Source organism: Pangasianodon hypophthalmus, chromosome 30 (assembly GCF_027358585.1).
Source record: "Pangasianodon hypophthalmus isolate fPanHyp1 chromosome 30, fPanHyp1.pri, whole genome shotgun sequence".
Lineage (NCBI taxonomy): Eukaryota > Metazoa > Chordata > Actinopteri > Siluriformes > Pangasiidae > Pangasianodon > Pangasianodon hypophthalmus.
Genome location: NC_069739.1, coordinates 11,569,742 through 11,586,213, shown reverse-complemented (window position 1 = coordinate 11,586,213; position 16,472 = coordinate 11,569,742). Strand labels below are relative to the sequence as shown.

The 16,472-nt window shown below is 40.5% G+C and overlaps 1 protein-coding gene across 1 annotated transcript in view; it reads right to left on the bottom strand.

Annotated features, from left to right (window-relative positions):
- Positions 1-15,214, bottom strand: part of cad (carbamoyl-phosphate synthetase 2, aspartate transcarbamylase, and dihydroorotase) — a 28,399-nt gene extending 13,185 nt beyond the window's left edge. The window contains exons 1-19 of the mRNA XM_034302046.2: positions 14,753-15,214; positions 11,115-11,254; positions 10,881-11,010; positions 10,039-10,181; positions 9,760-9,901; positions 9,363-9,534; positions 7,963-8,148; positions 7,779-7,888; positions 7,422-7,564; positions 7,065-7,196; positions 4,152-4,385; positions 3,794-4,015; positions 3,514-3,702; positions 2,997-3,121; positions 2,780-2,913; positions 1,950-2,062; positions 1,587-1,837; positions 1,248-1,494; positions 657-755 (exon numbers count right to left, since the gene is read on the bottom strand). Coding sequence (XP_034157937.1) covers positions 657-755; positions 1,248-1,494; positions 1,587-1,837; positions 1,950-2,062; positions 2,780-2,913; positions 2,997-3,121; positions 3,514-3,702; positions 3,794-4,015; positions 4,152-4,385; positions 7,065-7,196; positions 7,422-7,564; positions 7,779-7,888; positions 7,963-8,148; positions 9,363-9,534; positions 9,760-9,901; positions 10,039-10,181; positions 10,881-11,010; positions 11,115-11,254; positions 14,753-14,846 — 3,006 coding nt within the window. The 5' untranslated portion in view covers positions 14,847-15,214. The remainder of the gene's footprint in view (positions 1-656; positions 756-1,247; positions 1,495-1,586; positions 1,838-1,949; positions 2,063-2,779; positions 2,914-2,996; positions 3,122-3,513; positions 3,703-3,793; positions 4,016-4,151; positions 4,386-7,064; positions 7,197-7,421; positions 7,565-7,778; positions 7,889-7,962; positions 8,149-9,362; positions 9,535-9,759; positions 9,902-10,038; positions 10,182-10,880; positions 11,011-11,114; positions 11,255-14,752) is intronic.
- Positions 15,215-16,472: the final 1,258 nt, after the last annotated feature.

The window sequence follows — 16,472 nt, the reverse complement described above, 5'->3', positions numbered from 1 at the left end:
GCTGTGACGCCACTGAATATGTTGCGAAATAATATTTTTTTATTCTCATACACGTGAGTCAAATGTACTTCCACATTATTCTTTTTTCAGCCATTTTGTGTTCTGTGAAAGTAGCCTTTTACAGAGTTTTGAATTCTGCAAATGCAAATCAGCCACGTCGTGCAACACACCCGGTTATTTACAGGTGATTGCTTTTTAATCAACATACACACACAAGATGTGTACTGATTGCCCTCAATCAGTAAAGCCTACAAAGTAATGTTTTATTAAGCAAACGGCTCATTTGGCAAATAAGTTTTCCCCCGATTCCTGCTCTTGTTTCTTTTTCCTGCATCCGTTCCTCGCATCCTAAGGTGCAGGTTTGAGGAAGTGATGAAGTGAGGAAAGAAAACACTGAAAGGTAACAACTGGCCATCTAAGATGCGCTGTCTTGCTAAGGAGAGAATTTCTTATTGGCCTAGCACCTCTAACACACACTAAAGTTTAGACAACTCATCTTTAATACTGAGAGACCAGGGAGAAAATAAACATGGCTAAATACGTGAGTACATCAGCGTGTTACTGATATTTAGGCATCGATTTAATGTTTAGAATGAAAGCCTTATTATTATTATTATTCTAACTGACTGTGTTTTACTCTCCAAACCAACACTCACCTCAAAAGAGATCTCATCAAAATAGAGTCTGTTGCACATATCATAGTCTGTGCTAACCGTTTCGGGATTGTAGTTCACCATTATTGTCTTGTAGCCCATCTGAAAAAAGAAAAAAAAAGAATCATAATTATAAATGAATCATTTTCAGAGTTTTTTTGGCGTATTTCTGCTTTGCTTTAGCAGGTTAAACCTAGCAGAGTTGTGTTGGAGTTTAGTAAACATCATCTAGAATCAAATCGCAAGGTTAATGAGAATCTAAATCAGCATACGTGTTAACTAGGAGTGTAACGATACACTACATTCCAATCTGATATGATTTATGATACATTTTCAATACAGCAAAGATAAGTATTGCCTGAACATGTGACTTATTTTCAATTATAAAAGTACAATAACTGAAACCTAATAATGAAACACTGTTTGTGTGATTCATCCAAAGCAACGAAATTAAACACTAGTGTGCAGTGTTGCCAGGTCTCAGAAAAACATCCACCCCAACTACATCGCCAAAACCGCACAAAATGACCTGAAACTAACCCGCAAAAATAAGGCATTGAGAACAGGGAATAGTAGTAAATGTAGAAGACTCACCTTCCTAAGCTCCTTAATGCAACCCACGGCACACCAGTCGAATTCCACGCTGCTGCCAATGCGGTAGACCCCAGAGCCGATCACCATGACATGAGGCTCCTCGAAGACTACGTCACTCTCCGTGCCATGGTAAGTCAGGTAGAGGTAGTTGGTGTGTGCGGGCCACTCAGCAGCCACCGTGTCAATCTGCTTCACCATAGGCAAAATCTTCCAGTCATGCCTCAGCTTCCTTACGGCCAGCTCGGTGCTGAAGACAGTGAAAGAAATCGACAGGAACATTAAACATCTGCATGATAGTAATGACCTCGCAGAAGAAAATGCCAAAGAAGTAGAACATACCTCTGCACAGACAGAGCAATCTGCTTATCTGAGAAGCCCAGCTGCTTTGCCCTTCTCATCACCTCAGGTGGCATTGCACTTTCATCCTGATTATATGTTTCCAGGAGCTTCTCGTGATCTATGATGTTCTTCATCTTGTACAGGAACCAGCGGTCAATTTTGGTCAGCTCATACAGACGATCTATGCTGTAGTCGGCGTACAGGGCTGCAGCCAGCACAAATATCCGCTTGTCTGTAGGAATCTGAAGCTCCTGATGAGCAAAAGAGAGAAGATTTTGAGCTTCTAATTTGAACAAGTATATAAACCACGATTTACAATAATCATCATCATCATCATCTTCTAATCTAATCGTTAGGACTAACCTGTTCAGAAACTGGTTTGATGGTATGGTCAAAGCCAACACAGTTCTCATCTACCATCCTGAGAGCTTTTTGGAAAGCCTCCTCAAAGCTGCGCCCAATGGCCATCACTTCCCCTGGGAAATAAACAATTTTATAGTCTTTGTCCAAATTTTATGACCGTGATCACGCATTAACACAGATCCATCCATCCAGCTAATAAGATCCTTAGTTTTTTTTTTTTATCTTGGGTATAACTGCACACTCAAAATTTGACAAAGCCAGCATACACACAATTTATTATGTTTTGCTCATCAGTGACAAGCTACCTACAATTTTTTTTTTTTTTACAAGCAATTAAAAAGAAATTTAAAATCGCTTGAACGCCACCCTTAACGGAAATGTTCCAGTGTTTAAGAAAGTTTTTCTCTCCTCATTCTTTCCACATAAAGCATCACACATCACTCAATATAGGCAGATATTTCTGGGGTATTGTATTGATTTACCCTTATGGCTATACACATACACACACACACACACACACACACATACAAGATATGCAATACACTATTAACTTCTCGCTCTGGAAATGGGAAAACACGAGGGATGCGTTAAAATTGTAAGCAAAACGAATTTATAAATGTATTATAATCACTGGATTATTAAATGAAAAGATTAAGTTCTGGCCTCTTGTGGTGGCATCATCAGGATTCAAACTCAATCTCCCAATGCGAGGGCAACGGCTTTTCCTCGTGCGCCCAGCGCAAAATAAAAATCTTAACTGTCAAATACGAAGACCTAATTTGAAAACTGTAACCTTTTAATGGCACGAAGAATAACGTATGTGGCCTTACCGACACTCTTCATGGAGCTGCCAATTTTGGTGCTAACCCTAAGGAACTTGCTCAAGTCCCAGCGAGGAACCTTCACCACACAGTAGTCAAGACTGGGCTCAAAGTTGGCAGTAGTGGAGTTGGTCACAGAGTTTCTGGACAAAGAAAAAGTATAAGGAAAAGGTGCCGAAGTGAAAGGTTATGGTAAATTCTGCTGCTTCTCTGTCGTATCACTTACTTGAGGACAGGGAGGGGGATTCCTAGGCCAAGCTTAGCTGCGACGTAGGCCAGCGGGTATCCTGTGGCCTTACTAGCCAGAGCTGAGCTCCGGGAGAGACGCGCATTCACCTCAATGATGTAGTACTGGGAGACAAACAGTATTTTTTGAGTTCACAAATCAAGGTATCAGATATTTGTGTTTCACGTGCTATAAATGGGAATTGGGAAAGGTGGTCCTGAGTGAGCAATTCTATACAATCTGACTTTAATGAAAAAGAAATTAGGGCGAGGTTGAAGTATTTCCTCATAAGGGAGAGTATGGAATGCTGCACTGCAAATGCTAAAATGGAGGAAAATCTATAATGAGGAACAGCACATTTGAGAGACAGAGTGACAGAAATAAAACTGAGAGTTTCGAAGAACAGCTCTATGTTTCATGCATTTATAAATGTATCAGTAGGAAAAGGAGATGATGCTTCCACCTAAATATTCAGACCTAAATCTATCTAATCTTCACATGAGCACGTGTTTGTTACCTGCTCAGACTCTGGGTTGACAGCGTATTGAATGTTGCACTCGCCAACAATCCCCAGGTGCCGGATGACCTTGATGGAGGTGCTCCTCAGCATGTTGTACTCATAATCATTCAGCGTCTGACTAGGAGCCACGACTATAGACTCGCCTGTGTGAATTCCAAGAGGGTCTATGTTCTCCATGTTACAAACCTAGAAATATGAAGTTGCTGTTAAACTGAACAAACGCTATTAACACGATCTTCGCTGCACAGATCATAAGTATGATTGGGATGTTTATTACCGTGATGCAGTTGTCGTAAGCATCTCGTACGATTTCATACTCAATTTCCTTCCAGCCCTTGAGGGACTTGTCCACCAGGACTTGGGATGTGTGGGCGAAAGCTTGCATGACCAGCGTGATCAGCTCTTCTTTGTTGTTAGCAAAACCGGAGCCCAGTCCACCCAGCGCAAAGGCCGAGCGGATCAGCACCGGATAGCCAAGCCTCTCAGCAGCAGCTACAGCCTGCACATACAGAGATTCTGCACTGAAAATGCTAATTTATACAAATCTTTTCATCTGTGGAAACATTGGGGAAAAAAAATTCCTTTGCAAAGTGAGACTGATTGCTATACAATGATCACATGAGGGATGAGCTGACCTGGTCCACAGACATGGCTGCCTCGCTTGGCGCAACATGCTCGTTGATCTCCTCCATTTTCTCCACAAAGATCTTCCTGTCCTCAGTCATCTCAATAGAGGCCACTGGAGTTCCCAAAACTCTGACGTTATACTTCTCCAGTATGCCCTGCTTAGTCAGTTCCACTCCACAGTTCAGAGCCGTCTGACCCCCGAACGCCAGCAGCACGCCATCAGGACGCTCATTCTTGATCACCTGGTTTATAGACGGGACCAAAAATCAAACCATTTCACACTCTGTTGTCCTCAATAACAGAGTTCCCATTGAACTCATTGCTATGGCTTTTTTCTTTTTTTTTTGCTGTCAGCTGCAATTTGCTCAGCATTGGAAAAATGTATGGGGTAAACGTTTGCCAAAATTTTTGAGAAAATGTAGAATTCTGGAGTTGACTGCAATCCGTTGGAGACTACAGGGAGCTGAACATGCAAGTAAAAACCTTGAGCACATTTATCAGCAAAATGCCTTCGGTTTTTCTTTTCACTCAAAACTGCCACATCTGTGTCAAAAACACACACATGCCTTTATTATTTCTGCTCTGTAAATTATAAGTATCAGCGTTATAAGTCTGCTTGATGTAAAACATGCACCGATGTTGTGAAAAAGCTAATGAGATACTCCAAGTGTGCACTCCAGGTCCAAGCAATCGTAACACTTCCTGTTCCTGAGGTGGATGTGTTGGATTGGTCCATCAAGACATTCAGAAGCCTTGTGTTTTCGATTACGACATTGAGTTCTACATTAACTTTCCTAATACCATCCACTCTGTTCTGCATTGTGGTGTGTGGTGTTCCCTTCCTCCCCTTCAGAAGCTTGTATCCAGAAGCTGACAATCATGATTAATATTATCTCCAGTAAGTAGGCAGATGCGGTACATCAACCACTACTCGGAAAAACAAAGTCACCATATTGTGCCTCTTGGTGGCAGTATAGTGCAATGGTTTACTTTTTTGGCCAATAAGTTATACAGAAAAATGTTAGAATTACATTACATTTATTTATTTAGCAGACGCTTTTATTCAAAGTGACTCACAAATGAGGAAATACAAGCAAAACGTCCCTTAGTTTCCTCTTATTCCTTGGGTTCATGCCATAAATCCCAAATTCATTCACATTATTAATTTCCACTATAAACTTATGCTAAACTTACTTTTGCAAATGAGTCCAAGGATTTTCGGTCTATCTTCACTAAAGTGGAGCCTGTTCCCTTAATAACTACCCAAAGCATGTTGAGATTTGGAAACAAGATGGCCGCCAGAGACTAATCAATCCTAGTGAGGCGGAAGTTGGTTTTACTCGAACTGCTGCAACTCAGGACAATTTATGGGGCTCCAATTTTGGAGTTAGGTTTAGATAACAGTTTCTAAGGAAGTGTAAGTCTGATCCAGCTGAAACTGCATGTAGATATTTGACAATGACCTGATCATTAAAAAAAAAAAAGAAACATGGCCGCCATCAGCAGGTTTCAGCAGGCATTTGCAGGGTTAACACCAAGCTGTCAGCATGAAACTTGAAAATCTGGTCCCTGTAGGAACATGCAAGTAACTGGTGCAGTCTCACTCAAACTGGCCAAAGACAGGCTCTGTTCATGCTTTTGCACTTACAAACAAGCATAGCTCTCGGTTTTATTTCCACACTCCAGTTAAACAGTTGACAGTAAACTGTAAAATAAAACTGATGTACAATCAGATCAAGTTCATGGAAATGAGGCAGATCAACAAATACATATGAATCTGTACAGGTTCATGTGACAAGGAATGCTGGGTAATTAGGAAATAAAGGGTGTGTTACAGGGCTTCTCTAGAAATTCAGTGTTACTTGATACTCTCAGTATTAGTACACACTTCACTGGCTATTCTGTAAAACTCAAAGGTCTTTAAGGAAACCTATTATCTGTGTATCCAGATAGATCCGAGGGTCTCTGAATAGTGTCTATTATGAATGCCATAGAGTTCTGGGTCAGTGATATCATCCGCATGAAGCAATAGTTTGTGTTCTTTCTCTCCTCCATTAACTCCCTTAATACTTGTCTATTCGAAAAGTGGAAGCTAATGATTCCAACACTGTGTAAAGAAACACTGGCTTAGCGGACATCCCTGTGTTCCTCTAATTACATCAACGAAAGGATGCTGCTCTGGGATGTGCATATAACATTTCAATTCATTTAGTTATATTAAGGCCAAAACCAAATCTGTGTAAAGCACAGAAAATGAGTTGGGGGCGTGGTCACACACAGGGAACAGATTAGTAAATCAGACTGAGCTGAAATGTAGTACACTGCATCTTTCTTCTAATATGCAAGTGGAGTTTTGTAAAGTGATGACCTGATTATCTAAAAAAACATGGCCACCATTGGCCAATCATCTTTCAGCACGTTTCACAGGTTACACGTTGATCCATCATCACAAAACTTCAATGTTAGGATCTCGCAGTGACACAGCAGTAGCCTATGCAACGGCGGGGCGCTAATAATATTTCCACACTTAAAATCGTTTGGAAAATATGACATACAGTGAAACTTCTTGATCATGTGGGATTTTTTCCCTTAATGAAATAGTCAAATGAGCCAATCACATATGAATCTGAAATGATTGACAGCTGGGCAGGTGTTCTGAGCTCTCCGCTTATAAGGTGAGCTGAGACGGCGTCCTCGCGTTAATGTCATGGTCAGGGGAAAAAGTTTGAACACGTCTGCTTTAAGGCATGTAACTTGTAGAAAGACTGAAAAAAATCATTCAGTTTTAAAATTAGCAATTAAAGAATAGTTGAAAGCCACAGCTGAGTCAGTCCTGAAAAGCCTCGGTATTAACTTGACTACCGTGTTGATCTGTATAATTGGTCAGTGATATTGATTTTATTTATTTATTTATTTATTACCTGTGTGACATATTCTGGCGTGATGGGAAGGAAGTATACTTTGTCAGCGAGGCCTTTGGAGGTCTGCACTGTGGCAATGTTAGGGTTGATGAGAATAGTCTGGATGTTCTCTTCTTTGAGCGCTTTAATTGCCTGAAAGAAAAAAAAACACCAGAAAGATGGTGAATGTATGGGATCCCTTTTCATACATGGATGCGAGTATCACCGAGAAACCCGATGAGCCAATCACTGAGCTACTCTAATTATCCTTTATTCACTCTAGAATAACAATATCTGCTGAACTGACACTTAAGCCCTGCTTTTCTAGGACTTATTTTAGATAGATTTATACAGAATTTATATAGTATATAGATTTACCTGAGAGCCAGAATAATCAAACTCTCCAGCTTGTCCAATAGAGAGACCTCCAGAACCCAGGATGAGCACTTTGCGTGGCCGAACAAAGTCCTCTGGCTTTGGAGATCCAGGGAAGGTAAGATGCTCCGTCAGCCTCTCCTTCACTATACAAATGAGAGAAAGTCCATTCGAAATTACATCATTTTAATTGCAATCTTATGGCTCATGTTTCATAGATATAAATTAACAGGAGTTTAGAGCACAATAAATTGTGCACTTCATGGGGAAAAAAAAGCTCATTTTCAAATTCAAATTCAGTAGACTGTTTTTTTTTTTTTTTTTTAAACTGTTTGATTAACCCGTCTACAGAAAGCTCACCTGACTTGCCAGCTTTGGCCTCTTTGGCATCTCGGACGACATCCAAAAACACATCGAAAAGGCTCACCAAGTCGGCGGGTCCAGCCATGTGCTCAGGATGGAACTGTACGCTGCAGAAACCATAAACATACACTGACAACACTGTAACCATACAACACATGTGATTACTCTTAGGGTTAAGTACCTGAAAAAAGGTTTATAGCTGTGCACAATGCCCTCATTTGTGTGATCATTGGCGTTGGTGAAGAGAACATCCCAGTCATCCGGAAGGGTCTGAGGATCCACTGCAAATCCATGGTTCTGAGATGTGATGAAGCAGCGCTCTGTACCCTTATGGATGCAAGGCTGGTTATGGCCACGATTCCCGTATCTAGACCACGCAGAAGACAATACATAAGGGACGTAACACAGTGCTACTATCTGTACTATTCGTATTTTTGTTCGGATTTAAAACTGAAGTAGGCTTGAGTTCCTAACCTGGAAGAACTGTAATTGTATTAAACATGAATGCTACCACTATGCCCTGAGAAGCACTGGAGAAAATTATACTAATTGAGCTATAGTAATGTTAAGGAAAGGTCATTTCGAGCCTTTAGTTTGTTAATCATATTTGATTAATTATCAGCTGCTATGGTGAGAAACAGAGTTGACCAATCAGATTCATGCATTTTCCCCCACCAGACAGCTGGCTGCATTCTGAGCGTAAGGATAACGAGGTTACAGGTAACGAACTACTGCACGTTAGCTTTGTAAGATAAAATGTCTTTTGCAAAATGTCGACTCCTGCAGGATGAAATGCTCTGTCTAATACAGTAATATAGGAAAGTAAAAAAAAAAAAAAAAAAAAAAAAGAATGAATTTGTTTTCAGTTGCTTCATAGTGCATGTTTTAATTTTAATAATGTTCCATAATGCTTAAGATCAATAATGATATACTTAAATACAAGTTACTTGACAATCTGCTACTACTGTACAATCTAATATTATATTAGACAAAGCAAGCTGTTCGTCTGTAAACAACAAGCGCAGGTTTCTGGTCACGCTGACACGCAGCTACACTGGCACAATTTCCACTGAAAGGGGAAGACTGGCATCTGAACTGGCCTTGAGCACGGGCCAGGAGGAGAACAACACAGCGATCTGTCCCAGACTCTCACCAGAGCGGTATCTAGATAAAACTGCAGCGCTCAGCACAAAAGGCAATTTCAACAACACGCTGCTCCCAAGGGAACACGGACAAAGCCTGGGAAATCCTGAGGTGTAAGAAAGCTATGCGGCCTGTTTTGTACTCCTGCCAAAAGCCTCTATTGACCTTGTGATGTAATTATGATAGTAGTTATTTATCCAAATGTAAGCAATGCTCATTAACAACTCATTATCTGGTTCTGCTTAGGCAATAAACATGGATGATCTATTTATCAAACGTGTAATGAAGAAGCCGAATTGCATAAGCTGGTAGTTACACTTTTACACATGTCTATGAACAAACCACTTACATTAATTTCTACACAAAATGGGATTTAACCGCGAATTCCACCAACAGTTTTGGTCGTTAGCAAAAGCAAAGCGAAGAATATGAACTTACTTCATTTTGTACGTCTTCGCACCAATAACCAACGACAGCAACTGATGACCCAAGCAAATTCCAAACACAGGTTTGGGTTTTTCCACACACACGATCTTCTTCAGGTTTTCTATAGTCTCCTTGCAATAGTTGGGATCACCAGGACCGTTACTAATAAACAGTCCATCGAAGTCTGGAGAAACAGAAAGACACAGCAGTCAATGACTGGTCAAGTAAAAACCTCTCTGTGCTGAATATCCTGTTTTTAATAATAAAAAAACCCTTAAACATTCAAGGCAATCATAAAGCTTTATAAAGTATAGTAAAGGCATAAACACTGGTTGGAATTAAAAGCATGGCTCAAGTAAATGCTAGGAATACATAAATAATACATCAATAAATTTATTCCATGGCTCACCATCGGCATTCAGAGGATGATCCCAAGGCACTACAGTGACCTGAGCACCTCTCTCACACAAGCAGCGGATCTGATTGTACTTAATACCACAGTCCACTGCAACGATCCTTACACTGCCTTCCATATTGAAAACCCTGGGTTCCTACAGAAATCAAACAAACGTGCATTAAAGTAAAAAGCCTAGAGAGAGAGAGAGAGAGAGAGAGAGAGAGAGAGAGAGAGAGAGAGAACTCCCATTTAAACTACACAGTATATGGCAAGTCGTAAATCAAAACTTACTCTCAAAGACACATCTTTCACCAAGTTCCGAGTATCAGGATTGTCAAAAGGTATGCTGTCTGCTGAGGTCCCTTCCACCACCAGCTTCCCGAGCATGGTGCCCTTTTCCCGGATCTTTTTGGTCAAAGCGCGCGTGTCAACTCCTGTTTTTCACATAAACGATGTGCTTTTAAACGTGCAGGCGTAACTCTAAAGCGAACATCACACTAATACAGAAAAAAAGATCTGGCAAAGATGTCGTATCATATCATATCATATATGATTTTTTCAGACAGGATCACAATCCACGACATGATCATGATTTTTCATCCTGGTTTTTAAGACTATTTTGCAAATTGTTGTACAGAACAACCAAACTCATTCCCCTACTGATGAAAATATAGCTCTAAAAGACTAACAACCTTAAAGAAAAACAATAACAGAGACATCTTAGACCAAAGTAACTTCTTAAACAAATTTTAATTAAAAAAAAAATATTGTATTGTATTGTATTTCCAACAAAACATGTTTTTTTTCTAAAATGAAAATCAAGCATGTATTTGTGTATTTAAAAATGATTAAAAATGTACATCACTTCTACTAACGTCTTCAGTATTTAAATATGCAGTAAATGGAAAGGTGATTGGCAGAAGAGTGAATATTTATATATGTTTAAATACTGAATACATTAGCTGATTCGGTATAACATTATAATTTAATAATTTTTTAAAATAAGCTATCACAGGGCTTGCTGTAAGGAGCGATCACGGCATCATTTTAACAGCAGAGCATTAGTTGTAGTGCATTACTTTTGGGATTTATTCATACACACCAATTGTTTTAAGGAAGTAACAGCATCTTACCCTGCAGCCCGGGGATGCCATGCTCTTTGAGCCACGTATCTAGAGACTTGTTTGAGCTCCAGTGGCTGGGATTCTGAGAAACTTCCCCGACTATAAGAGCAGCAGCATGGATCCTGGCCGATTCAAACCACTGAAATTGCACGTGGGAGTGATGGCAGAGCAACATGAATCAATCGACACAAGTGACACCAGGAGGTATGTGATATAGTGAAAATAAGCACCGTCGTTATGTACCTTGCTAAGTCCAAATTCACCATTGACATCATTGGGTACACCATAGTTCCCAATCAGGGGGTAGGTTAAAGTCAGTATCTGAGCTTTATAAGAGGGGTCAGTGAGGGCCTCTGGATATCCCACCATTCCTGTCTGGAAAACTGAAAATAAAGAAAATTATGTGAGAAATATAATATAATATAATATGGCATATTAGCAGACTGTGTGTAGCCTTTTGGATTTGTTTAAAGACACAACAATGACATCTTTCTCTAATATAACTTCTATATATCATTAAGTAAAACCACCAGCTTTCCTATGATCACTGGATATTTCATATACAATTCCTGCATGTAGCTGTACAATCATTCTTTCAGTCTACAATTACAGTCCTAAAGCTAGGCAATGCTAACACAACTCATGGAATTTCACTGCTCACAAAGTTGCAAAACCAGCATCAGTACTCCATAACAGAATTGCATAACAGTGGCCAGGAGAAATACCACTGATGCTTTATTTTGAAGATAACAAAAGCCACATCACATCACATTTCACGCATGTGTAGAAAATCTTGCTTACTTCACCAATTTTGCTTATTAGACCTTTGCCTACTGTGTTGTAATGAGACAAAAGATAGTGAAGAAAGCAGCGAAGTTTGACATTGATTAGTGCCACTCACTGAATGCAACAGAACCTTTGACCTGCTTTTCTGCAAACTTTACGAAATCTTGGGTTATCAAGATCACACGTGAGTTTACAGATAATTGGTTTTATAGATCAACAAAAGCATGGCTATATTCAGTTTTAAAGCTAAACCTTTTCTTACTCAAATAGGTGTATATAAGGGAGTTTACAGCATGTATAGGTATCTTTAAACGATCCGTATTCAGTCCTGAATATGTATAAAGCGGACCTGCAAGGGAACCAGCTGCAAATGACACTCAGTGCTTTCGGTATTCACAACACTCAAAGTGGACTAAAGGGAGCTCAGGTCTCTTCCTGGACATTCTTTCCATTGATGAACTCTCAAGGTGTTGTTCACACCAAAACTCCTTTACAACTCAGATTCCAGTTGTGTAACACTCAATTGTGGATAACATCCCTCACAACTGGTTATTTTAAATGAGGCTTTCATTCAACAGTAGATGAAAAATATAGCAAAAAATAGAACTGATGTGAAAAATCAGAAGCATCTGAGAGGGAAAAAAGAGGGAATTTGGCAAAAACAACAAAACCAACTCATGATTCGGGGCATAGACACATTTGTGATTCTCACAGAAGTGGTTGGAATCGAAAAAATACACACACTCACTACATACTGTATATTACAACACTAATAAACAGTAACTATTGTTTATGTCACTGACACATTATGTTTATTATTATATTATTGCTGCCCAACTACTCAAGTTCAATAACATTATTGTTAATGCAATAATGCTGTATAAGCCTGCGGTATAGCGCTGCTCCACCTGGCGGTGCAACTATGACGTACCGAAGAACCCATGCTGAGCTCATTCACCATTTTTTTTACCCAGGTACCACACTAGCCAAACTACAACATACAGATGAAGCCAAAGATTCGCACAGATGTCCTGACTATTTGATCCTCTGTGTCTGCTTTGGTCAAAGGGTGCAGGCTCTTTATTAGTACCTAGAATAATAAAGACTACAGCAGGGGCAGAGTGTTTTCTTACGAAGCCCCACAGTTATGGAACAGCCTTCCAGTTAGAGTCAGGACTTTCTTGAAGTCTAGTCTGAAAACCTGTGTGTTCATCCAAGCTTTTGGTTAATAGATTTTCTCTTGGGTAAAGGCGCAGGTCTAGAGAGTTCGTGGCATAGAGAGTTCCAGTAAACTGCAATGTTTAGATGCTGTCTCTGCCCCATTCTCATGCGTTCAGTCAGATTTGTTGACGGTGGAGTGGCTGGCCGCTTTATGTCCCAGGGTGCGAAATGCTTGTGTTACCTTGTGTTTGGAGCTTCTTTCACCTGAGTATCACTTCTGAGGACGGCCTCCCACATGGCTAGCCTACAGATTGCCATGGGTGGCACCACACGGATACCCAAAAATTACCCGTCTCACTTGGATAGGCTATAGATCGCACTGCGGATAGTTTAAGTCTCATTCATTATCCAGTGAATAACTATAGATTTAAAGCTAAAACTGTGGTAAGTGCATCACATTATGCATTCTAACACAACGAATCTCAGCTCATGACAAAATAATTCTTTTACGTGTACATTTTTTTACTGTGACAGCAAAATTGGCCTGAAAAATTGTGCATACATTTTATCTGCCTTGCTGCTGTCATCTTTCGTTACTCTTAACAGTCTAGGGTCTCTGAAGCGGGATTCTATGGCAAGCCATTTATCGTGTATTACTACATAATTTGTTTTTACAGTACAATTTTTACTCATGTATATTAATAAGGCTCTGAAAACTGACCTGTAGCAGGAAATCTTTTCACTGCAAATTAGAAAGCAAGTCTGACGGTGGAGGTTTTAGGGGAAAGCTTAGAAACTGAATGTGGCTGCAACAATATTGTTTCACAACCAATAAAACAAAATTAAATCTAATCCATTTCTGCAATGTAAATGCAGACAGTGTGTCTGATATGTACAGAACCATTTCTGTTGTAAGAAGCATTGCAAAGATTGGGAGAGGGGGAAGTATTGTAGATACTGCAAATCAAACAGTCCTTGTGTATACCACTGCATATTTGTTTCCTACACAAAGACTGAGAAAAAGAAAATAAATGTGCCTTCCTTTTCCAATGCGTGAACTTTCGGGTCTAGTTTCAGATGTTCTGTGCTGTTTCTGAGATCTCGGGCTGGGAATTGTGTGTAAAAGTGGCGTGTTGAGGGGGGACGGCTGAGTGAAAATAGCTGAGTTTTGACTAGTAAGGATTACATATGGCGATCTAGGATTGAAATTCTGACTAATAATAACAAAAGTGACTACACAAAAAATAATTTTCAACTAGTGCATATTGTTTAATAGAGCTCAAGAGCATTCCTAATCATAATTCCTACTAGTTGATTCGAGATATCTATAAAATGACTAGTAGTAATACAATTCTAATGCAAAAAAATATATACAGTTAGAGGTTTTTCTACAATTGGAGGTGGGATAGCTTGATGTAGTTATTCATCTTTTTTTTTTTTATTTCAGTGATGCTAATTAACATCTGGGTGGACCTTTCTGGAAAGCTAGTGGCGGATGCACTGGAGTTCATCTCACTCTGGAAAACTGTGGGTCTCAGCTATGAAGTGTGTCCTTATTGTAGTTTGTAGTTTTGTGTGACCTACAGCATGAGGAACACAGGAACACAGGACAGCTTTGTGTGTTGTGTAGAGAGATCTTGTGCTCACATGTGCACAGTAAACTGTGAGGGATCCCTCTGAGACCACCTGGAGCCCTGAGCAGGGGTACTTTAGGTCCAGGAGAGAAAGTCTAACATGAAATCTGAGAACACGTGGAACATGAGAGTTTCCCTCCAGGTAGCAACAGTGCTGCTTTGTATTCCACACATCACACACCACACACACACATGTACATTCTCAATCCCAAATGTAAACAGGCCAATAATGAGGGGGGCATTTTAGCAGCTTCACTGGTTAGCATCTTATTCCTCCAAGGAAGTTAACTCAAGACTTACCAACTTCACCAGATACTGAGATACTGGCACCGAAAAGATGGCCTTTAAACGTGCTCCCGTCCTCGAGGATCAGAGATGCCATTTTCATCGACATGTTGAAGTTCACTGCTGCAGAAGATCACTGGATTACAACGTGATCGAGATCTCCTTCCGATCAGATGAGATGAGATAAGAGGAGAGGAGAAGAGAGGAGATGACGCTTCTTCCAGGTCGAGGATGGAGCCACGTGAGAACCTCTCTCACAGCAGTAATGGCTACAGGCGAGATCTCTCCCTCTCCCTCTCTCTCACACACACACACACACACACACACACACACACACACACACGTGTTATTACACCGGACCTGGAAGCCCTGCTGGCCTGTTGCGACACTGCTGAGGAGAGTAGCGCTGTGAGTTCACGCTGATCTGCCGGAAAGCCACATGTGCAGCTCGACTGCGCGTCCAGGAAGACAGACAGTGTGCAGTGTGGGGCTCGGGGGCGGGGCTACACCCGGTGGGCGGAGTAACGCCTGTGACGTATGAAACCCGGAAATCCGGAAATGGCTAACACTAAAAATGAAGTTGAAATGATCTTGTCGTTTAGTGTGACACAATAAGCATGAAGCTCCTCTAAGCTGTACTCTGTAGCGTCACTTAGCTTGCCCTGTTTCTTATAAACTAACTCATATTATTCTATACTCATATTATCATCATATATTACATGATGGTTTTAAGGGGAAAATGGTTTATACTGAGGCATGAAATGTGCTCAGTTTGGGGGGAAAAATGAAAACATGTATAAACACTGACAGGAAAGTGGTGTAAAAGCAAATACAAAAAAATAAAAATAAAAAAAACGCTTTTTTATTCATCTTGTTGCAGCCATTTTTAATAGCCAATGGGAATTTATGACGTCATACACGTTTTCCCGCCCGCCGGTAGAGAGTCTAACAGCCAATCACAAGCCTGTGGGCGGGGTTACAGCTGTTACTGTTCCCCATGTGTAATCCTGCTCCAAAGTCCAGGGGACTTTCCAAACAAGCGGGTTTAGCGATTAACCCAGTTACGCTAACATTCCAGAAACTAAGATTAGAGTGAGTGACGATTATTTAACCCTAACCTGCATACTGACAGGTTTATTTAACCCTAACCCGGAGTTAACCTGCGTACTGACGGGTTTATTTAACCCTAACCTGCATACTGACGGGTTTATTTAACCCTAACCTGCATACTGACAGGTTTATTTAACCCTAACCCGGAGTTAACCTGCATACTGACGGGTTTATTTAACCCTAACCCAGAGTTAACCTGCATACTGACGGGTTTATTTAACCCTAACCCAGAGTTAACCCGCATACTGACAAGTTTATTTAACCCTAACCCAGAGTTAACCTGCATACTGACAGGTTTATTTAACCCTAACCCGGAGTTAACCTGCATACTGACAAGTTTATTTAACCCTAACCCAGAGTTAACCCGCATACTGACGGGTTTATTTAACCCTAACCCAGAGTTAACCTGCATACTGACGGGTTTATTTAACCCTAACCCAGAGTTAACCTGCATACTGACGGGTTTATTTAACCCTAACCCAGAGTTAACCTGCATACTGACGGGTTTATTTAACCCTAACCCAGAGTTAACCCGCATACTGACAGGTTTATTTAACCCTAACCCGGAGTTAACCTGCATACTGACGGGTTTATTTAACCCTAACCCAGAGTTAACCCGCATACT